At 31.6% G+C, this 25983-nt stretch overlaps 1 protein-coding gene across 3 annotated transcripts in view; it reads left to right on the plus strand.

Moving 5' to 3' along the window:
• Positions 1-25983, plus strand: part of LOC142323126 (testin-like) — a 201138-nt gene that overhangs the window by 15728 nt on the left and 159427 nt on the right. For all 3 annotated transcript variants that reach the window (XM_075362352.1, XM_075362354.1, XM_075362353.1), the window contains 4 exons: positions 5342-5496; positions 16389-16455; positions 21241-22176; positions 24718-24822. In XM_075362352.1, the coding sequence (XP_075218467.1) occupies positions 5342-5496; positions 16389-16455; positions 21241-22176; positions 24718-24822 (1263 nt within the window). The remainder of the gene's footprint in view (positions 1-5341; positions 5497-16388; positions 16456-21240; positions 22177-24717; positions 24823-25983) is intronic.

Consider the following 25983-nt stretch of genomic DNA (forward strand, 5'->3'; position numbering starts at 1 on the left):
ATATATTGAAGAGTATGTGATTGGATGAGTCATGTTCCATGTCTCAATTGTTTAGACTCATGAGTCTTTTCTGGAACAAACCCAACACTTCTTACCTCAAGTGTATAACCTCATTTCTTGCCCATTAGCACATAAGTGTAGATTGTGCAGAACACCTTCGTTTTGCAAGAATTGAATATTTGTTTTGCTATTGTGAATGTTACCGGTCAATTGCAGTAAATTCATTATAGCAAATTAAAATTACCTTTTTATTAAAATAATAACAACAATGAATGAAGTCTTTAACTTGCATGAATGATTTCTGAGAAAAAAAGTTGTAAATAAATTAATTATAGTGCGGTGGTGACTGTAATGATTTGCCATGTGGCTGTGATGTCATTCTGTCCCATACTGAGGCACAGTTACATTATTCCCAATAAAATGCAAATGCTGCCTGCCACTTAATGGAAAAAGTTTGTTTTTTCTTATATTTGTTCTAAAAATATTACATAACTTTGAAATTTAAAATTAGAATCAAAGATAAAAATTGCTGATGCCTAAGGAACAAAATTATGAAACTACTTGCAAAGTTAATTCTTTCATTAATTTCAGGTCAGCTTGACTTGTATATCAAGAACCAATTAAAATATTCACAGCTGTGCAGTTCTTTTTAATGTATCTCTTGTGATTCATATTTTTTCATTTTGTTGTTCAGATAGCCTTATTATAGTGCAATATATATATATATTAGTATTATAGGGTCTTTGATTTAGTATTACCATATATGTGTGTATATTAGTTTTTGTGTAAAACAAATTTTGACAAGGAAAGATGTACTCATGCTGGCATGATAACACAGTGCATAGAATTATTCTTTTCAGGTAACTTTGTATACAGATTTGAAGTCTTAAGTTACTTTTATAAATAAATGAATGTCTGTTAAAAAGGAATGTATCGGCTACTGTCATGAAAAAGTTTTATTTTGTCAGATATTAACAATGTTACATTTGATTACTGTGTGTGATAACATTTGTAGAATTTCTGTTGTATCTGTAACTTGAGTGAAAATTTAAAAGATTCTAGCTTTCAATTTTTAAAAAAAGAAAAAAGTATTTGTACATAACAGACAGGAAAGAGACTCAACTGAGACTAACTGAAAATTTAATTTTTCTAAATTTTTTGATATTTACATAGTGAATCTGACCTCATCTTAGTTTGAGGTTTTTGAATATATTAGAATGATCTATTTTTTTATGAAAGTAGAATTAAAAATTTATTTATTACATTTATTTGCAACATCTTTGATGAAAAATATGCTTACTCTGTTCCCTTAATCTACAAAAATGTGGGATCATCAAAAAAGGTTGAAGCCATAAAAAAAATAAATATCCCTATGTAATTGAGATAAAGTATTAATTAGAACTGTAAAATAATCAGGATATCATCAAGTTTTTTTTTTAGACATGACTAGCTGTGACCTTGAGCCGATGCACACAATAGCTCTACACCACTGAGTCAGTGCAATAGCGACAATTCAGCAGAAAGCATAGTGCATTTTGTGGTTAGTGGAGTATAAATCAGTTATAACTGTTCAACAGACTTTCTGGCGTGTATGGCAGTGATCCTCCTCATGCAAACAGCATTAGATGATGGTACGAGCAGTTTAACCCTTTGCACTCCTATGTCCTGCATTGCAGGCTATGGTGTTCAGCCAGTAGGCTTCGATTTGTGTGAGGGTGATCTTTCCCATCAGCTCTTGTGTCCTGCATTGCAGGCTAACATTAAAATTATTTCTCGCTCTTCTTTTAATTATACTAGTTCAGCCATACAACTCCAATATAGTTTTGCAACACATAGCACAACTGGTTGTAAATGCCTAATTTAAAGTTCATGTCATTTAATCATATTTTGAGTTATTTTAAAATTATCAATTCTTTTAATTTGATATCTCTATTTTAAAATGATTAAAGGAGTTGTACTATAGCTATTTTATATTACTGAAATGAAAATTATTAATGACCACTGCCTAAAACAGGGTTGGAATGAAAAATGGAAATATACTTGTAGCAAATGAATTTTTATTGTTCTAGGTGGTTTAACAAAATTGTTAAATTGTTTTCAAAGTATTAATAATATCAGATATACAAATAAAAAAATTAAATTTAAAAATATACAAACAAAATATTACTTGCTAGGAGATGTATAAACTCTCTCTCTAATAATAGTAAAACACATTTTTACTAATAATTTTTTTAATAAAAGTAAGCACACCAATGTACTACATTATATACCAAAGTATATTACTCGTACTTTGTTTACTCATAAGTTGAACATGTCAACATGCCAAACCATAGTGTGTATTATCTAATGAAAGAGAATTTTATGTAGTATAACAAAAAAAACCATAAATAATGTCAGTAAACATGTTATTTATTAAACTATGTTTATCCTGACTAATGTCTTGAAAGCAAAAATAGCAACTCACACTACGTGACATTCCTAATGAAATTAAAAGTTCTGTTTACAACACAGTACATAAGATGTATAGCTGTATTAGTTCTAACAGGCCCAATGTATTGTGTTCTGGAGATTAAGCCATGGCTGGTCAGGAAACATGGTGAAACACAATTCTTGACTGGCCATGGCTGTTTTAATAAGTTCCTTTGTGATAGGAAGAGGAGGAGGTCACCAGAGTGTAGGTATTGTGGGCAAGGCGATACGGTTGAAGACATGATTTTTAACTGTTTTAGATGGGAGGAGGCTAGGAGGGAAGTGCTGGCTATTGTTGGTGCCATAACACCAGATAATATGATAGAGGCAATGTTGCATAGCCCTAGAAACTTTAACCTAATTGGTAAGATGGTGGGCAACATTCTAAAAAGGAAGGCGATGGAGGAAGTTGAAGAGGAAGAGGATGATACCTAATGGTATAGTGTGTAGGGTGTGGCTGGATAGCCCCATTCATGAGGAGTGCGATGCTGAAGTGTTGCACTTCCGATGTGTGAGTGGGGAATCCTGGGGTGAGTAATGTAAAGACCGAGTCTCAATCAGAGGTCCCGTGTGGGGTACCTCTGATTTGAGGCAGGCAATTGAGAAGACCTAGTCCCAGCTGACCAGGTGGTACCCCATGCCGAGGACGGCATAGCCGGGTTTGGCATAGTCCCTCGGAAGGTTAGAGGCAATGGCACCCCTAGAACCGAGTTTGCTTCTGCGGCAGGTCCGGTCCTAGGGGATGGGAAAAAAATGTATTGTGTTGCGTTACAAACACATTAATTATTTAGTACAAAAGAAATAAAATGCATAGGTACATGGCCTACAATGCAGGCCACAAGAATGTTCAGGGAAAATAACTTTGGCCTGCAGTGCTGGATTGGAGAGCTGACAGAAGTTTTGTCATTTTTAATTGAATTTGTCATTGGAATGACGAGTGGATGCAGACCATAAGAGGTGTGGGGACACTTTAGAAAAAGTTTTTTGGAGGGCAAAGGGTTAAGGAATGTGGCAATGTGGAAGTGAAAAAGCCCCATAGATGGCCCAAAATAATTGACGAAACAGTTGAGCTACTAGTTTTATTATTTCTTGTTTCTGAGATAATATTTTTTTTAAATTGCTGCAACCTTTTTTGATGACCCTGCACTGCTGTTATAATTTTCCTTTTTTTTATAGCACAATCTTAAAAGGAGATATTAGTGTTATAATTTTATGCATGTGTGTGGATGCCATTAACGAATATTAACGAATATTTTTACAGTATAGATGATTATATTTAGCTTTTTTTATATGAGTTCTGTTCAGAAAATAACAAAATTTTTAATTACATGCCAATGGAGATATTTAATGACATGCAGTTGGCAGCATTGTGTTCCGCATAACCTCCTCGGTATCCACATGTTCTTGGATTGTTGATATCTTGTTTAGTTCTCATGTTATTGTTATTTGAGTACAATGTATTTAAGTGTTAGTAGCGATTAAGGAATGTGCAGTTTTTGGGAGCAACGATACAACCTTAAGTTTTGTTTACAACTGGGGAAAACTTTCACAGACCGTTTCAACTTTTGAAATAAGCTTACAGTGATGATGTTGTAGGTCGTATGCAATGTTATGAATGGTTTTCGTGATTTAAAAGTGGTTGTCAGACAATTAAAGATGACCCTTCCAGGAAGGTCTTCGACTTCAACTGATGACACCCACATTCAGAAAATCAACAATCTGGTGCATACAAATCGCCAATTTACTGTCAGAGAAGTTGCAAAAGAGGTTAGCATTTCAATTGGATCATGCCTTGACATTTTGACTGAAAAATTGAATATGCATCGAGTTGCAGCAAAGTTTGTTCCTTGTTTGATGACCGAACAGCAGAAAGAACATCAAGTGGATGTTTGTCAGCAACTTCTTAAACAAACCAATGACGATGAAGCATTCATGCAAAGGATCATAATGGGAGACGGGGGATGGGTTTACGGCTACGACATTGAGACATAAGTTCGATCATCACAATGGATTGGCATAGCATCTCCACACTTCAAGAAAGCAGTCAGTCTCGATCCTTTGTTAAAGTGATGCTCTCTGTTTTTTCAATTTGAATGGAATTGTGCATTTTGAATTCTTGCCTCAAGGTGAAACAGTGAATCATGTGTACTATCAAGGAGTTTTACAATGGTTATGTGAAAAAATCTCCAAAAAGACACCAGAGTTATGGCGAGGCAATTCATGCATGGTTCCTTCACCACGGCAATGCACCTGTAACTCATCTTTGCCGATTCATCAATTTTGTACCAGAAATCATATGACTATCCTCCTTCAGCTTCCCTGCTTGCGAGACCTGATTCCGTATAATTTTTTCTTATTTCTGAAATTAAAATCAGTGATGAAAGGACACCATTTTGAGATTATTAAAGACATCAGAGCAAATTAGTCATGAACCTTTAAAGTCATTTCAAATGAAACTATATCCAGGACTGCTTCGTGAAGTGGAAACATCGCTGGGAAAAGTGTGTAAATAGGGGAGGGGAATACTTTTAAGGGGACCCCTTCAAACTGAAGCAAGCTCATTAATCTTTTATGCAAAATTAATAATAAAGATTAAAAAAATAAAGTTTGGTTATTTTCTGAATAGACCTCATATATACAGATTAGACCTTTAATTAGAAATCATTCCATTCAAAGACTACTCCTATTTAGATGTGTACATAGAATAATAGTTGAGGCTAAAAAGTATTTTGACTTTCTAGTGATTTCACAAATTGTAAACTCCTTCCTTGAATTCACTTATTTTTATAGAGCTTGTATATATACTGATGGAGTAGAAATTAATAGTTTTTGCTCCAATAGGGATTTCTTATTGTATATTAAAATTTTACAGGCTGCAGAATACATGCAAAAACTGCCAGCAACGAAATTGCCTATAACTGGTACATCAGGTGCCCTTTATAGAAGGCAGCAGTTTGAGAAGCAGCTGCCCCGCCATGATTTAGCTTCTGGTTTGTGCCATGAGTTGACTCCAAATGAAGTAGAAGAGTAAGTTATAATTAATTGACAAATTAAAATTTTTTATTGTAAATTAAACTATGAATATTTTTTTATAGTTTCATATCTGACCTGTACATTACTTGTTACACTGCCATCTGTTGGATTTATCATGTAACAGCACTGCATAGCAATTTGTGTGTTGTTGCACTTCACATAACTCCTTTTACTTATAGAAATTGCAGTGCTTTTTTATACTACCTAAATTACAAACAGTTTGTTAGTTAACTTATCAAACCAAATTTTTTAGGCCTTGTTAAGTTTTAATGCCATTGAAGCCTAATGTTTTCTTCTTATTTAAAATATTGTAATGGTAGCTTGTTGTTGTAGTTACATTTCACGCCGCTATGGCTCACCAGACGCGTTCACTCTTCCTTTGTTACACATTCGGTGTGGACACACGTTGCAAGATGGTGTAGTGGGACGGTAACATACAATGCATGTAGTTATTCAATCATTCATTTACGTTAATTCGATGTACTCAAAATATTGTATGTATTATTAATATTCAATGTGTTATTATTAAACTGAAATCAAACCACAACAAACAAGACTACCAGATATATCTAATCAAAAATGTATTCTACAAATGAATAAATACTACATAAACTCAATATGGATTTGTCTACTTATTCAACTTCACATATTCAACATAATTTTTGGTCCCCGGGCCGGATAGTGAACTTCAGCAACGTATTCAATTTTAAATTATAAGTTTCAAAATGGACTTAATTCGTATAGACATTCATTCGTATAGTTATACAAGCTAATCAAAAAACTGTAATGCGTACAAACATTATACGCAGTGAAATTTAACTATAAAAGTTAAGCAATAGTGATATGTAACTGTGATTTCCAAATTGTACGTTTATAGTGTAACTATTACGTTATTCTATTGTTACTAATTCTATTGGAATCGTTGTGTCGGAAATTTCCAGATTGAACTGGATAGTGGTTTTTATGTGTTATCTTAGTTCGCCGAGTCTAATGTATAAGCACGCACAATTACGTCACTTTGGCTACAAATATATCACGGCCAAGTTCAACTATCTACAAATACGACAATCTACAAGGAGCTACGAGTACCAACATTCATCATATGCGTAACCCATTGTTCATCTTATTAATTAATTTGTTTACTTTTCTTATTATTATTAATGTTTACATTAATATAATTAAATTCAAAATGTCTGACAAGGAATCAGTCAATAGTAAGATTTTACAGACTAATAGTCAGGAACTTATTAAAAAACATAGCATAATTAAGGCATCAATCACACAAGTAAACACCTTTGTTGATAATTTCAACCCCCCAAAAAATGAAATATATTCTTTACAAATAAAATTAAGAAATTTATTAGAATTACAAGTTAAATATGATGACATTCAGTCTCAGTTGGAAGCTATTGATTATGATAGAACTGAAGACAGAATACAAACTGAAGATAATCTATGTAACATCGAATGTAAATTAAAATCATTGTTAGATAAAATGTCTATAAAACCTGATAAATCAGATGTTACAAATATTAAACCAATTATTAATAATCAAATGCAGTTTTTACAGCCAATTAAATTGCCATGTTTTAGTGGAAATTTACTTGAATGGCAGCATTATTTTAATACATTTAATGACTTAATTCATTCTAGAAATGACCTTTCCAATATTCAAAAATTACATTAATTTTTGATAGTCATTTTTGAGGGATGAGGTCCTTAATATTATCAAAAACTTACCAATTACAAAGGAAAATTATTCAGTCGCCTTAAATCTCCTTAAAAAAAGATTTGATAATAAATACACAATCTCTGTTCATCTTATTGAAAATATTTTAAAAACTGGTTTCATTGAAAAAGAATCTGCAGATAATTTAGATCATTTTATTAATAAAATTAATTCTTGTATAAGTTCATTGGAGGCAATGAATTTACTTGTAAATCCTTATGAGCTCATTGTTATGCAATTACTAGCATCAAAATTAGACAAAAATACTTGCAAAAATTAGAAGGAAAGACTTTCTAATGAAAACTTTCCTAATTCCAAAGATTTTGTTGAGTTTCTTAATAATAGAAGACAAATACTTGAAAATGTTACAGCTAAACTTGAGTATGATTCGCAATCAAATAACACCCACTCTATTAACAAACAAGTATTTAACAAACCCTTTAAAGGTCAAGGGAAATATAACAATACAAATAAAAATTACAGAGGAAATTTAGTTAGTTACCATGCAAAAATTATTCAATGTACTATGTGTAAATCCGATCATTATTTATATACATGTAAAAAATTTCTTGATTTAACAGATAAACGCAAGGAATTTTTAGTCCAGAATAAGTGTTGTTTTAATTGTTTTCGAACAGGTCACTATGTTAATAATTGTATGAATAAGTATTTATGTAAAACATGTTCCAAAAAGCATCATTCCTTAATCCATACAGAGGAAATTAATAAATCTAGCTCTAAGCCTGAAAATAATACTTATTGTGCATTAAAATTACAAACAAACAAAAATGTTCTATTGTCTACTGCTGTGTGCAATACTGTAGACAAACATGGAAATTATCAGACATGTAGAGTGTAGCTTGATTCAGACAGTCAAGCCAATTTCTGCACAATGGAATTTGCTCATAAACTTGGGATAACCTTAACAAAAAATAATCGTCCAATTTCTGGAATTAATAACTCGTTATGTCAATCAAATTACAGTGTCACAGTTAAACTATACTCTCGCTATGAAAACTTTACATTAGACATTGTTTGTGCTGTATTACCGAACCTAACTGACAATCTTCCTGCTGAATCATTTGATTCATCTCATCTTAATTTACCTGAAAACTTATTTCTTAACTTATTTCTTGCGGACCCAAACTTTAACATTTCTTCTAATATTGTTGTCCTTTGTGCACAGTACTTCCTAAACCTTATTCTGCCAAATAAATTTGTACGTAGCCAGCATTTTTCCTTGATACAAGAAACAAGACTAGGATATATTATAGCTGGAAATCCTCCTTTAAATGGTACATGCAACAATTCCGTTTCTTCTTTTTTCATTCGTAATGACAATAAACTTCTTTCATCACAGATAGAAAAAGTCTGGGAAGTAGAAGAACCTATTTTTTCAAACAAATCTCTCATGATAACTCAATATGTGAAAGGAATTTCATAGAAAATACAATTAGAAATAAGGATGGTAGATTTATAGTTACGTTACCTCGTAAATCAGATAACATCAAACTTGGTGATTAAAATTTGTTTTCTATTTGAAATTGTTTGTACCCTGTAAACATTCTAAATTTTAATTGTTTTGCTCAAAAATTCTTTATTTTGTTATAATCTTAAATGGAAATGTGTTGTTGAATTAAAGAGCTGTATAATCATGGAACTACATCAGATTATTTTCTTAAGTTGAATTCTGATGATGCTTATTGAATCCTGATGCTTATTTGTCACTGGATGAATAAGCAACATCATTGCTTAATGAATTGTGATAGGTGATCTGTGATATTCCGTACATATTATTGTCGCTTATGATACCAATGGTGTTTGGTCATTGGGGTTCAGTTAATGGCTCCAGCTTGAGAAATTAGCTTAAGGCAAGATGAAATATCTTGTAATTTACAGCGAAATATATTGTAATTTGGACTGAAGTAACTGTTTAGAATGAAATAACCGTTTTCGTAGTGGGTGGTAGCTCTATATATGAGCTTATTCAACAACTCTTGTTTACTAACCATAAAGGGTCCAATAAACAGCTTAGTGTCTGTAATATCCAGGACTCCTGCTTCTCATGTAATCTAATTATAAATAGTTTCTTTTCAACTTTTTACCTTTTAACCTGGCCTTATTATAAAATTTAGTCGTTAAGTTTTACTAGCTGCTTGGTTTAATATACTTTTCAGGATTCATTTTTTTGATAAAAAGTTCATGTTAACCAACTTTACTAGTAAATTAAACCCACTTATTATTCATTTTTGTAGTTCTAATTTAAAAAAAACTATAACGTTTAAATTTTCTTATTTGAAATTATAAAAGAAGCCAATGATAATAACGATCAATTTCCTAATGCTTGCAGAGCCATATTAAATGATTCGTATGTTGATGACCTTATTACTCCTGTAATAAGATAGTGTACATGAAATCAAACAATTAAAAACTGATGTATGTAACTTATTAAAACTGTATGGCTTTCCCCTTCATAAGTGTTTCTCCAACTGTCAAAATATTGTTTTCTCAACTGATGATACTATACTATTAAATACACCTATATCATTAAATAAAAATGAAAACATACGTACTTTACGTATATTATGGAATAATTAACTTATGAAGTCAATCAAAAGGAAGTTAAAATATTCACTAAAAGACATATTTTATCAATTATTTCTGGTATCTATGATCCATTAGGTCTCATTGGACCCATTATATTTTTATGCAAACATTTAATGCAAAGCCTTTGGCAAGTCAAGTGCAATTGGGATGATACTTTACCCGATAATTTACTATCGCAGTGGCAAATTTTATACAATCAATTAAGATTAGTTAGTTCTATAAATGTTGACAGATGTATAAGGTTAAGCATTGATAGTAGCATCAAATCCTTTCAACTCCATGGATTTGCAGATGCATCTCTTAAGGGTTTCAGATGTTGTACATATGTTAGAATTACTTACTGTAATGATAAGGTTTCATGTAATTTATTGTGTTCCAAATCACGAGTTGCCCCTTTAAAACAAATGACTCTTCCAAGACTTGAACTCTGTGCTTGTTTGCTCTTATCACGTTTACTCAATCAAGTTACATTAGCTTTAAATGAAAAAATCAATGAAATTCATTTATATTCTGATTCCATGATTGCACTCCATTGGATTCATGGTCAATCCACCAATTGGAAGGTGTTTGTAGCCAATCGAGTTTCAGAAATTCAATAGTTGACATCTAATGTGAAGTGGCATCATATTGAATCACCTTCGAATTCGGAAAAAATTAATTAATTTTGTATTATGGTGGCATAATCCAAGCTGGCTTTTGCAAGATTCTTCCTGTTGGCCAACTAATCATCACTTTAATTCTACTGAAAAAAATGTTGATCCTCAATGCCTTGTTGAAAAACGTCAAACTGTTCAGGTATCTCTTTTGACCTCTAATATTACTGATTATACTGAGAAATATTCATCGCTGTCTAAACTAATTTGTGTTTTTACTTATTGTTTTAGATTCATTCAAAATATTAAGCATAAGTCTATTAACCATAGAAAATTTGATGCATTGTCTTCAAATGAATTAGAATTCACTCTTGAATTTTTCATTCATCAATCTCAGTTAGCATATTTTAAGTCTGAAATTAATGATCTTCAAAACCAACGTTTCATTTCGAAACAAAGTAAACTCAGTTCACTAGATCCATTTTTAGACGGTAAAGGTTTACTTCGTGTAGGAGGTAGACTGGAACATTCTAATTTGTCTTTCGATAAAAAACATCAATTAATACTACATCCTCATGCAAACATAACAAGGTTAATCATCCACAGTGAACATTTACGTCTTTTACATGCTGGACTGCAATTAACTTACAGTTCTCTTAGTCAAAGATTTTGGATTGTGAATGCAAAAATAGCTATTCGTTCTATAGTTCAGAAATGCCTAAAATGTTTTCGTTTTAATGCTGATAAGCAATCTCAGCAACTTGGTCAATTACCCTCTTCTAGAATTACCCCTTAGCGAGCCTTTTCTAGTTGCGCTATTGACTATGGTGGCCCTATTATGATTCGCCATGGCGGGCAGAAATCTAAAATTCTTTCAAAGGCCTATATTGCGCTTTTTATTTGCTTAGTTACTAAGGCTATTCATTTAGAACTTTTTTCAGATTTAACAACTGAATCATTCATTGCTGCTTTAAGACGATTTATTGTTTGCAGGGGTATTTGTAATCAAATGTATTCAGATAACGTTACTAAATTTCGTTGTGCTAGGAACACTCTTTATGAATTGTTTCATTCTTTGAATCAAAGGACTTCAATTCGGCTATTCAATCTTTCTCAAATTCTCAAAATTTTAAATGGTCATTTATTCCCCCTTTCTCGCCCCACTTTGGTGGCTTGTGGAAAAGCGGGATCAAGAGTGTTAAATTTCATCTTCGCCGTGTCATTGGACAAACCATTCTTACCTTCGAGGAATTTTATACAATTTTAACTCAAATCGAAGCATGTCTTAATTCTCGTCCACTTTTTGCTATTTCTAATAACCCTAAAGATCCTGAACCTCTTACTCCTGGCCATTTCTTAATCGGCTCTCCTCTTACTTCATTTACTGACCCAGATTTTTCCGAAATTCCAGAAAATCATTTAGGTAGGTGGCAATTATTGCAGAAATTTATTCAAGTTATTTGGAAAAGATGGTCTAAAGATTACTTGCATCAATTGCAACAACGCAATAAATGGCGTTTTCCCAATAGAAATCTTTGTGAAGGTGATCTAGTTTTAATTTGTGATGACAATACTTCTCCATTATTTTGGAAATCTGGAATTGTTACTCATGCTTTCATGGGTTCTGATAATTTAGTTGTTGACATTCGTACATCAAATGGTGTATTTCGTAAACCAGTACATTCATTAATTGTGTCTGCTACCTTTATCAGATAAATAATTAAATCTTAATGGTTTTTATTCAATGTTTTTTTTTTTTATATGTATTCATTTTATTACTTATGTATGTCTCATTAACTGTTATATGATATTACCTAATATTGTATTATTTGTCAAGGTTATACTATATTTAAAATTATATGATATTTTTATTACATTATACTATGAATTTTCTTATAAATTAATTATTTATGTATTACTCAATAGTTTATATTCAAAATGTGCCGATTTTGGCGGGCAGTTATGTTAAGTTTTAATATCATGTTTTCTTCTTATTTAAAATATTGTAATGGTAGCATGTTGTTGTAGTTACATTTCACGTCGCTAGGGCTCACAGACGCGTTTCAAAATATTATATGTATTATTAATATTCAATGTGTTATTACTAAACTGAAATTAAATTACAACAAACAAGACTACCAGATATATCTAATCAAAAATCAAAATAATCAATAAAAAAAAAAAAAATCAAAAATCAAAAAAATCAATAATCAAAATAATCGAATATCTAATCAAAAATGTATTCTAAAAATGAATAAATACTACATAAACTCAATATGGATTCGTCTACTTATTCAACTTCACATATTCAACAGGCCTATTGTATTATTTGTATTTATTGAAAAGGTAAACAAGTGTTGTTAAATCAGATAAAATATAGGCTGTAGTTAGCTTGCATTTTGTAGAAATTGAATGCACTTTATATGTCAAATATATTACTTATCTATAATATATTATTAATGTATGTTAATGTTATTACATTATTTATATATTGTTATATGTTTAAATTAAAAACAATTTTAACGTTGTGGATTGTTATATATATATATATATATAATTAATGTGTAATATTATTGTATATGCCAGTTTTAACTCAATCTTGGTAAACTGATAGTTATCCACTTACCTATCAAGAAATGAATTATTTTTTGTACTTTTACATTGTAAGAAATAATGTTGATCATCATTTCTCTAATTTATTTCATAATGTATAAATAAAACAAATTATCACCTAATTACCTTTATTGTGGGGGCCAATACACTTCTATATCTGTTACTATTTGTTCAAATAATTTTTCATTGCAATGTTGATGCCACGTAAACTCAGTCATATATGAATATACATGTGCTTTGCTTGTGCTGCTTTCCTCATTATTGTGGTGTTTGGCCGATTTCACGTGCTTACTATCACTTGCACATTATGATCGGTTACAGGATCTACAGAATTTTCCATATGGTTCAGTTGAACATAATTGTGTGGTAAATTTTAATTTCGTTATATGCCCTCCATTAATTAGAAATAATCATGGCTCCTGATCTGATATGTTGCTGAATGATTCACAGAAGTGTCTTGGCTACTATATTTTATTATAACTGAAAAACACTCCTTATTCTCTCTAAAGTGCCTCCAAACACCTTTGAGGTATTACTAACCCATAATTGTTTTTCCTGTTGAAAGAGACTTGCACCTATTTCAACAGTTCATTTGAGTCCTACAATCATTGCATTATTATTTAATATGGAGTGCGCACACACTTACCATATATAATTCATCCAGTCTATCCTTATCGTTTTATTAATTTATAGTTCAGTTTTGGTAAATTTTCTAGTAAATAGGCATTTTGACCAACAACAAATAATGAACACAATTTTACAGAACTTTTGATCCAGAGAGAAAGTTATTCTGTCTTATCTGCATAATTTCATTACATCTGTCTTTCCTATCCATTGACACTACAGTTAGTTCTTAAAATCATATTATGGCTGCAAACACATCTACGATTATATAACTTTTATTTTTGCAAGAATTTGTTGCATCATTTTCATATTTTATTTTTCACTTACGAAATAAAAATTCTTGTCACCCTCATATGTACATACATTAACTAATAAGCCATTAAATGGCTATGAGATAGTAATGCAGTGAAACAAGAGGCTAAGTAACTAATAAACAATAAAGATATCGATGTATTGTAACATGCGTAGATAGAAAATATGCATTTTTTGCTTTGAATGTTTGTTGAATTACGTAATCAGAAATGACATTATAATCATACCAGTATAGATAAGAAATGAAAAATTTATAAAAACATTTATTTTATGATGAAATTCATTTCTTGATTGATGACCAGGTAGATGTAATTAAAAAATTAAAAAACATGACTCCCAAAAAAAAAAGAAAGATAAATGGAACTAAAAAAAGACAACACTAAATCAAACTAAAAAAAAAAAAAACACAATGTATGGAAATAAAAGGACTAAACATCATTATGCAGTATTTAATTAAATAAAATCGATTGATTTGAATTATTCACTTTGATAAACCCAGCTAACACAGTGATGGAGGCTCACAGTTCAGAGTTCATTAAAGTTTGTGTATCAACTGGCAAATCCCCACTACTCCATATATATTTACATACCCTATGACACTCCCAGTAACATAAGGGTTCCAACATGGGATTATACATCTTAATCAGTTTGGCTATTGAGCTGCTACGGTGGTACACATACATATATACATACATACACCTTAAAGGTACATTACACTTCTTTTTGGACAGTCGTATTAAAACATGACATATAAAAACACAGTACAATAAATTTTTTAAACAAAAAACTGAATTCATAAAAACCCACGCCAAAATGTAATAAATAGTACTATTATGTTAAAATTTTGACTTTTTGAAGTATATGCCAAATTAAGAAGAGTTAGTACGTTACTAGTTGTTTCTTTTTAGTTTTGTCTGTTTCTGAAAAGTAAAGACTTTAATAGTATTTTTTTACATTTTAATGGTTTTATTAAGTTTGTTTTACTACTCTTTTAAAGTTGGTTTTGTTATTAATATACAGAGTGTCCCATATAAAACGCAACCCATCAATCACTCATCCATCAAATTTCAAAAGTCAAGCTTACTCCCCTACTCATTACTGAAATGGACTCGTCCAACATCTGAACATTGTGGCGACGCAGTAGAACACTACCGATAGTAACAACAATGCAATCATAACGTTCAGTGTATTGCTAGAGACAAGATGGTGTTTTCGCTAGATGAATGTTTTCATTGTCGAGTCGTACTTCAGTACGAAATCAGTGGTTGCAGTGCAAGATTTGTTTCACCATAAGTACCCAGATAAACCAGCTCCTAACAAAACATCAGTATTAAGGTTAGTTGCAAAATTTAGAGAGACTGGTTCTGTTAATAACAAGGAACACAAAAGTCAGTGTTGAATACAGATACAGTCACTGAAATCAAAGACCGATTACTCGCCTCACCAAATAAATCGATCAGACGTTTGTCTGCTGAAATTAATTTGTCTAAATCAACTGTTCATTGGGCGACCAAACAATTACAATTACGACCTTATCGCATTCAAACGGTTCATCAACTTCTTGAGCCCGACAAAGAAAAATGGCTATAATATTTTCAATGGTCCTGTCGATTTCTGCGTGAGGGAATTAATGTTATGGATTCATTATTTTTCACAGATAAAGCACGGTTTCATTTGGATGGCTACGTAAACAGCCAAAACAGTAGAATTTGGAGTGCTGAAAATCCCCATGTTTATCACGAAAAACAATTACACCTGCAGAAGTTGGGCGTGTGGTACACGATATCGCAGAAGAAAATAATCGGTCCTATTTTTTTCGAGTACACCATTAATGCAGAACGATATCAGGATATTTTATTTCAGTTCATTGCACTCTTGGAAGAGGAAGACAGACACAGCTGGCTACAACATGACGGTGCGACATCGCACTACACAGGTTCAACTTCTGATTTCGTTGAGAAATTCTTTGGTAATCTAATTTTCGGTAGAGGCTTGTGGCCACCAAGATCTCCAGATTTGACTGCGGTGGATTTTTTTCTATGGGGTTACCTCAAAGAAAAAGCCTACAGAACACTTGAACAATTGAAAGCTGTATTGAACAAAACAATATTGAACAAGCTGTATTATATATCCAGCCATAAACTTTGAAAAAAGTTGCAAGAAACGCTGTAAAAAGAATTGAAGCTTGTATTCAAGAGGATGGCGGCCACTTCCAACATTTACTCTAAATGTAGATTAATGGATGGTAATAATAAAAATTACATTTACATATACACGTGCCTTTTTATTATTTCAATACCTACCAATATAAGGTTGGGTTGCGTTTTATATGGGACACCCTGTATTAAGCATGCTAAGATTGATTAAAACAATATTATTTATGTATCTATTTATTTATTTCATTTCAGATTCAGCAAGTATTTGGACAGAATTAAATCTCATGTTGTTGGACAAGGAAAAGTTGAAAAATTAAAGGCAAGTTGTAATTGTTGTTTCACTTATTTTATGTAAATAAATAGTAATTGTGAGAGTTCTCTTAGTTTAGTTTTATTTATTTTTTTTAAATTAAAGGTTTTTAAATAACTCTTCAACATTTAAACTTTTAAATCATGTTAATTATAAATTAGTATCAATACATTATAAATGCACAGTGCTAATATTGTTAATTAATAGCTGGTGTTAAATATATTTCACCTGTTTTTTTGGAATGTGGGTTCATAGTAAAGTCAAGTTTACTATAATTAACACTAGAATACATTCTCAAACTGAACTCAAGTGCCTGCATTTAATTTTGTGGCCAGAGCTTAAGCCTGACTCCAGCTTCACATTTCACTAATGTAGTAAGTGATTCTCAAATCCTGTTTAAAAGTAATGCTTTGAAATTTTCTTAGTTTAAAAATTAATCAACAAATCTCAGCACTTTTTATAGTTGAAATATAACATAATATTTTTAGTTTTGTTTATCTGTAGATTAGTTTGTTAGCAAAGCAAAATTAGCAGAACTCTTTTTTCTTCAGTTTAATATAAGCTGGGAAACTTATCCTATTTATAGAAATATCTGTATTTTGTATATCAAATTAAAGACAAAAACTTCAGTTCTTTTATAGTTTAGTGATTTAATTGAAAAATATTAAAAATCGTAAGAAGTGCCAGACTAAGGGTAATGGATCATTTTTTGTCTTACAGACCCCAATATTAAAAAGTACTGCTAATAAACTGTAGGCTACGCAATAAAAAATTAAACTTAAGTTATCAGAATTAAAATTTTATGAAGGGGTAAACTAATCTAGCTGCATAGATACATACATTGTGGTTCTACTAAAAAAAAAAAACATATGTGTAATAAAAGATTAAAGAACATATAAATCAATTGCAAACCACCTATTTTTAATGCAAAATCATTTACTCTACTCTCAAGTGAGTGTCATAGCCCCCACCTTTACTTAGACCCACTAGTCAGGATCAAAAGGTAAAACTCCTCATTTCCCAAATGTGTGGAAATGTTACCATAAAGCCTTTTCAGAACTACTTTATTTTTTCTTCATTAGAAGATTTTACAGATACGCTGTATTAATGTATCCATTTGAAGTATTTGACGTTAAAACCACATAATATTCAGCAGAAAAAATGCACAGCCACAGATAAAAGCACTATACACAACAGAATCAACCTTTGCAAATCACTTAATAAAAATCAGATCTACAAACACATTAATCACAGAATGAAAGTCTCAATAAATTTGACAAATAAGAGGGTGAATCAAATTTAAATGGTAATTTTGCTATTTTACGCAGTAAGCAGTTTCGAGTTGGTTGGCTTAGTGGGGGATTAATGTTCGATGTGTTAGAGAGGGAAACCCGCTTGTTTAGCTTCTCTGTTCTGTTCTGTCATCAGTACAGTCATGATTGATCAAGAGGTTCCATCATCTGTTGCACAACATATAATCATAAAGTTTTTAATTATGAAGATGTTAAACCTGCAGAAATTTTAACTCGTTTAAAGGTACAGTTTGGGGACACTACACTATCCCAGAACCAAGTGTATATGTGGGCAAGGCAATTTAAGGGTGGGCGAGAAAGTGTAGAAAACGAAAGTCATTATCATTGCCCAGGGTCAAATCTCACAGCTAACATCTGTGCTGTTCGAGAGCTTGAAGGTGATTGCCGGTTCACTGTTGAAGAAATTGCATCAGAAGTGTGTATCAGCTATGGGAGTGCTCAATCTATTATCACTTATCATCTTGGCTTTAGAAAAATTAGTGCTTGATGGGTTCCGAGGTTGTTGACCAAAAATAAAAAACAGATCAGGTTGGAGATCTGTGAGACTTCTTAATCGAATTCAGCAAGAAGGGCACGATTTTTTTGAGGCTTATCATCACATGTGATGAGACATGGGTCCATCCTTACACTCTGGTGTAAAAACTGATGAGGATGAAGTGGCGAATGACGGATGAGAGCTGCCCTGTGAAGGCCAAAACCAGTCTGTCAGCCAGAAAAGTTTTTGCAACAATTTTTTTTGACTCAAGGGGAGTTTTACTCATTGATTTTCACAATCAATGAACTGTGAATATGGCTGGCTTTCTATTGCCAACTGCTACAGTCAACAAAAGCCACCTACCAAAGTAAAAGATGGGGTATTCCCATCAGAGATATCATCCTTCTGCATGACAACACCAGGCCGCACACTACAATTTTGACAAGGGATGAATTGGAAAAATGCACTGGGAAAACCTCGACCACCCTTCCTACAGTCCAGATTTGCCCCACTGTGACTATTTTTTTTTGCGCTCTTGAAAGAATTGCTTGGAGGGGAATAATTTGAAAACAATGAAGATGTCGAGGAGTGTATGCACAATTGGTTAATCATTCATCCATAAACTTTTTATTAACAAGGAATATTCAAGCTTCCAAATCATTGGCAAAAGTGTGCAGCTTGTGCAGAAGACTATAGAGGAATGATGAAGGTATGAATTGTGTATATTATTAGTCAGTAAATTTATAAAAAAAATTACTGTTTGTATTTGATTTACCGTTTATATTTGATTCACCCTTGTATTAAATGCGCAAACTTAACAGAACAAATACATTATTGTACTGTACACTAAAGGGCTTTCTTAACAACTTCAAGACTGGATTTGTTAACAATTCTAGCAATAATGAATATCTTCTGATGCAGTAATGAAGAAACTGAATAATAACTTCAAAAAAATTCTTGTATTGATCCCTGCATATTTAAAAATGCTGAATTTTTTCACTATTTCAATAAATAATCCTTTATTTAGTATAAAAGTAAACTTTGCATTCTTTGTTTGTTTTTTTTTTACAGTTGAGTTTTGTAAAAGCATCCAAATAATTAAAAAAAAATTAAAACTAATAAATATATGGAATACATTTTACACATGAGGGTCATCCAAATATAAACAGGAATTTTGGTGCGCGGACTGAGGAAAGCAGTGAATGTGATGGGGCGCTGCAGGTAGTTAGTTGGATATGTGTGGAGGGGAGCAGCCAACCAGCCAAGCCTGTAGGTCACGTTTCCACGTCAGTAGCAGAATGTCTGAGCTGAAGATACCATCATCTATTGCCCAACAAATTAAAATCCAATTTCTCACCAACGAAGGTGTCAGATACTCTGAAATTTTTATTCTATTCCAGGTATAGTTTGGAGATGCTATCCTGTCAAAAACTTGGAAGTGTTTTTAATTGGGCCAAAAAATTTTGAAGTGGCTGTGATGCACTAGAGAATGAAAGTCATGAACGTCATCTGTGGACAAGTATCAATGATGACAACATTCAGGTCGTTTGTGACCTTGTGGAAGGTGATCGATGTATAATTATTGCTGAAATTGCAAGAGAGGTGGAAATAAGTGTTGGAAGTGAGGTGCAAAGAAATGTCTTTTGTCAGTGGCTTCTGAATCACTGAGGAAGAAGGAGAGGCATTTTTGGACTGTATTGTGACTTGCAATGAAATGTGCGTCTACCACTACCTGTAAAGTCGGACAATAAGTATGGAGTAGTGTAAAAGGGGGTAGGGGGTACCGATGAAGGTCAAGAAATGCTTGTCAGCTGGAAAAGTGCTGGCAAGTGTGTTTTGGGGTCCAAAAGATGTGCACTGATTGATTTCCTGTATAGTAAATGCTGCATGCTACTGCCAGTTGGATGATGTCGGGGCTGCTTATTGTAACAAATGAAGCTGGCAACCAATTTGCAGTGTCCTCCTTCATGACAATGCATAGTTGCAGACAGTGGCTCGGACTCGCGATAAACTCTCTAAAATTTATTGAACACTTCTTCAACATTCACCTTATAGTCCAGGCTTATCACCATGTGATTTCCACATGTTTTTGATTTGTTGAAAGGAGCTTTAGGAGGTGAAAGATTTGAAGATGATGCTGCAGTCAAGCATTATGTGGCGCAATTGGACAGCCAACTTTTTTTTTATGAGGAGATCTGGAAGCTGTCTCTACTTGGTGTTGAAAATGTATTTTTGTTAAAGGAAACTATGTAAAAAAAACAAGATAGTTTATTTGTAATTTTATTTAATATCAATAAAGCAATGTAAACTAATTCCAGTTTATATTTAAATGACTCTTATCTTACGTGTCATGTATAAATCATAATCCATTTTGACTGAATGCGGGCAATATTCATAAAAAGAAAAAACCTTTTCAGCGACTATCTTTTTGGAACAAATAACCTAGAGCTTTCATTATGAAGCATTATTGGATTTTCACTACAGCAGTGAGTTGTAGCAATAATTAAAGTAAATCAAGATATGCTGTAGACTGAATACATAAATTTAAATGTCCAAACTTAGTAGATTGGCAAAGGAGGTTCTACATCATCCAAAACAATTTGTTTCTATTTTAATTTTTTTTCTTAGAATGTTTCAGTTAAAGAGATTTCAAGGCAGATATTCAAGCACTCTGTATGTGAACAAGGCTATTCATAAAAAAGAGGGTGAATATTTAGATAAAGCTATGATTAAAAATCATGTGTTAACCACATCAGGTTTTTTAATATTTATTTACTAAAACAAGTGTAGAAAATATCTCCCTAAGCTCTAAAGTTAACTGCATTCATTTATTATCTGTTGATGAATAATGCTCCTTTGTCAAAAGGTGCAGATTTCATTAGTAATTATGTTCTTTTGGTATTTAATTGATATTTTGTTACTAGTTAGTATTAAAGAATAAAATTTAGTTTTTTAAAATTAATTTTATTTAATGGTTATTCTTTTGTTTCTTTTAACTTGTTTAAGGGTTTAGTTCCACATCAACAGATAGCAGAAGTTGCCACACAAAATTTACAGAAGCCACATTGGTCAACAAACCTAAAAAATGTCAACTGGACTGCAAGACCTTATGTTAATGCTTCAGAAATTCCAACTAAAACTTTGCATGATGATGCATTATCCTCGTCATCAGTATCTTCATCCTTGCAATTTCATAAATTTAATTTCAGAAGTCCTAGTGATTTTGTTGTTTCAGATAATAGAATTAGTAATGCACCATTACATAATTTAAACTTTAGCAACAATAATAATAACAGTAGCAGTGATAATGATAATAATGAAATAGAGAATAGAGATTATGGTCATGAACATATGATGGGATCTAATAATGTCAATGAGTGTGATAAACTGGGCTCTTCAGCTCAAGCATTTACTCCTGTGACTGATAAGATAACTACAGGAAAACATATAGCACAGTCATCACCAGTTCCTGGGCAAAAATTTACGAGTAATACATTATCACATCTTAATAAAGTTCCGATACCTTTGTCACAGTTTATTAAAAATCAGTCAGAAACTGGTGGTAACCCATCTGTTAATTATGCAGGTGTTAATGTGATTTCACAGTTGCCATTAGATGCTTTACATATCTCAGATCCTAAACAGAAAGTACATATTGAACATTCAGATGCAGTAACTCTTCTAAATCCAACATTTTCTGAACAGCTTAAACATAAAAACAAGGACATGTTTCATGATAATACTAAACCTAAACTGCAGACTGACGTATCTGGCGGTGGAAATAACTTGGAACCCGTTGGTAGTAATTACATTCAAAAAGTCGCATCACTTTGCCAACAGTGTTATCATGAAATTTTTGAAGGGGATGTTGTTGTGTCCATTGACAGGGCTGAGAAAACTACTTATTGGCATCCCCAGTGTTTTGTTTGTGCTTCTTGTAAGGTAATTAGTTGTTTTATTACTGTTATTTAATTATATTTTGTTATTTAACTTTACATGGTTTATTTATCTGCGTAAATGCAATGAACTCATTCTTGCCAACTTAATCCAGGCCAGCTAAATGTTTGGACAGTCAGAAAATTACACCAATAAATAATATTTGAAAACTATAGAAAGTAATGACAAACTAGTTTTATTAAAAAAAAATTATATGTTATTATTATATAATAATAATAATCAAAATTATAATTAGATATATAATAAATATATATTATATTAAATTAAATATAATATAATCAAAAAAAACACAGTAAATAGGTAAGTTAACCACATTACCACATTCTTACCACATTAATTCCAAGAATTGATTTTTGCAGGATCCTGGATCTTCAGTTAGTATTTAATTGTATATAATTAAATTGAAATACTACTGTTTTTATAATTTGTGAATTTGTCAAATTTGTTACGGTTATATAAATTTTGAAAATATGGTCAAAAATGCAAACTTTGCTGTCCAGTACTGGGGTATATATACGTACTAGGTGGGATCAAAAAATATCCGACTATTTTTCATTGTGGTAACTAGTTGTAGCACAGGAGATGGACCATTGTGTAATGTGACCTTGATTTGTATTGGTTGTGTATGATTCATCAAAAGTTTTGCTGCCATTGTAGCCAGTTGCTACTTAGCAGTCACGAAATTAAAACGTGTAACTAGTGCTTGTCATGTTTTTATTGCTGTTTAAAATGACAACAGGTTGAGCAGAGAGTTTGCATTAAATTTTGTCAGAAACTTGGTGACATGCAAGTACGAAATAATAAGGAAAATTCAGTAACTTTTAGTGATCAAGTTGTAGTTGTTACACAGATTAAAGAATGATATCACTGTTCAAGATGGCTGAATATCTGTCAAAAGTGATGAATGCTGCAGCATACCTTCCACCAGCAAAAATTCCAAAAATATTGAGGAAGTTCTATGGATGGTAATCAATGATTGTCGAATGATAATTAGAGAACTTGAAGATGAAGTTGGGATTTCATTTGGCGTAGTGCAATCAATTTTAACAGAGATCTCAGGATGGTGCATAGCAGCAGCAAAATTTGTCCCAAAACATCTTGCTCATGTACAAAAGGAAAACTGACCGTAAGTTGTGCTAGACATGCTGGAGTATGCTAATAGCGATCCTCATTTTATGAAAAAAAAAATAATCTAAGATGAAATATGGTCTTTGGCTATGACCCTGAATCAAAGGCGCAGTCATCCCACTGGAAAACTCCAAGTTCTCCACAGCAAAAGAAAGCCTGGCAATCATAAAGCGATGTGAAGATCATGCTCGCAGTCTTTTTTTATTTTAAAGACATGCTTATCACGAGTATGCTTTTCAAGGACAAACTGTCAATAAAGAGAAATGTAACTGTTCTTCGTCCGCTAAGAGACGTTGTTTGATCCAACAGAACACAGCAAAATGGAAATTGTAAAATTCATTATGCTCCATCCTAGACGTCACAACTTATTCAGAGATTATTGGCAAAACACAGGATCAAACAACTTTAGCAGGCTTCTTACTCTCCAAACACAGATCCCTGTGATTTTTGGCCTTTCCTAAGCTTAAAATTCTATTAGAGGAAAAAAGTTCAAAGTAGGCTGATGCAGTCATGCCAAAACAATATAAACTACATTTATGTTGTTTTCTATAAATGCACATTTATGTTGAATAATTTGATGAGGATTGAAAGAAATGTTCGTTATTGACATATTGTATTTTTTGTTTAATTTTGAGCTCTTTTTTATTGATAGTGTAGTTGCAGAAATTTTATTACTAATTTGTCAGAAAGAAGTTGATTTTTTTTATTACTTTTACTGTCTGATTACAGCTGTATTTGTTAGAGAATATAAAAGAAACTTTGGTATCTCTGTATTTACTAAGAGGGTTGTAATCTCATATAAAATTTTGAAGTAAGTTCTAGTATTAAAGTTTCCAGCAACATAATTAAATTCAGTTAAGCATTTTTAAGTTGTTGGAAAAAATAACTTGCAAGTAATAATTTTTTAAGGAATTGAAATATCATTTATATCACAAGAAATGCCTTTACTAAATCAGACAATAAATTCAATATTGAATTTTAATTGTATAATACAGATAAACAGAGGTATTCAAGTGTGAGGTGATAGAAGAGTTAGGAATATGAAGATGTAATATATTTTTATGATCATTATAAAAATGTGGTGACTGTATTGAGATTTCTATTCTGTGTGATATAACATTTCTAGTCGCATTTAATTATTGTATAAATAGTCCTCTCACATAAATTTACTAATAATAAAATTTCTGGAGAACATACATCTTATTGAAGTGTTTTGAATACAGCGACAAACATATTTGTAATCTGGTCTAATTTGTTTAGTATCCCCTATGTTTCTTTAAATTACCTTGAAAGCAAAATTATAACATTTTAAATTCAAGATAATGATCTTGAATTTAAAATGTTATAATTTAATTGAATGATTAAAAATTTAATTACTCCTAATTGTTTTTGTTTCAGGAATTGCTTGTGGATTTAGTCTACTTCTTTCATAAAAATGAAGTATATTGTGGTCGTCATTATGCTGATATCGTCAAAATCCCACGATGTTTTGCTTGTGACGAAGTAAGTTTTAAAAATAATTACATTTTACCATTCTGTATTTTTTCTTTAAAAATCTGATATTTCAAGTATGTAATTTTGGTTTTCATTTCAAAGAATTCCAATTTAAAATTAAGCGTGCAGTTGATTCTGTAAATAATGTTTTGACTAACTTAAACATGTTAGGTTAGTCAAAACTTGCTTGAATGTGCTGCACATACTGTTGCTTACTGATATTCATACTTATCCCCTAATAAGTATTAACAATATAATAAATACAATATAATGTTTTAATGTAATCTTTGTACAGGCTTGGACTGGCTATCCTTCTGTTGCCTATATATTAGAATGGATCATGGTATAAGATTTTATACTTTTCACTTGTGAATGTTCATATTTCCAAATTTAAACAATGTTGAGAGCAGTTTCACTATATACTGTGTTCGTGTTTATTAATAGTTATAGATCACTGTTATAGATCATAGCCATTGATTACACTTAAAAAAAAGAAAACTGACTCAGCTCCTCATAAGATATAAGTTATTTCCTTTTCTAGAAACCAAGGGTTATTTACACAAGAAAAGTGTTATTTATTTTCTGTAATAATTTTACAATAAACTTCAAAAGATAAATTAGTTTATAATTGATAACAAGGATCATTTTGTTGCTGTAGAAGTGCAACTGTAATGTTTCCGAATGGTTATCTGATAAGAGGCATGTATCCTATTTTGGCCTCAAAATGTGAATTCGCAACATTTCATGATTTTCTTAGTAGTAAATATAGGTATTCTTAGGGTAAAGTATAATCTGCTGATAAGAATGTAATTCTTGGCTGCAGCCTCTTGATAAATTAACAATTTCCCATGCTTAAGAACAGCAACAGAATGTAATGCTGGATCTTCTGCCAATTGCTTTATTTTCTCCATATTACCGATGAAGATATATCTGTAAACATTTAATAACAAAATTAATACTTTTAAATAAGTAATTTAAAATAAAATAGACATGTATACAAAGAAGAAAGTGAGGTAATTTTATTTAGAGAAAATGTTTTTTTTTATTGTCTTGCCTAAAAGATCATACTTGATCAAAATTTATGACTATAACTCCTTTATTGTAGCGAAAGACCATGTAGATTCTTAATGTTAGGATTTAAAATAATTTAATACTGTAATAAATAAAATT

The sequence above is a fragment of the Lycorma delicatula genome, chromosome 4, assembly GCF_047948215.1.
Source record: "Lycorma delicatula isolate Av1 chromosome 4, ASM4794821v1, whole genome shotgun sequence".
NCBI lineage: Eukaryota > Metazoa > Arthropoda > Insecta > Hemiptera > Fulgoridae > Lycorma > Lycorma delicatula.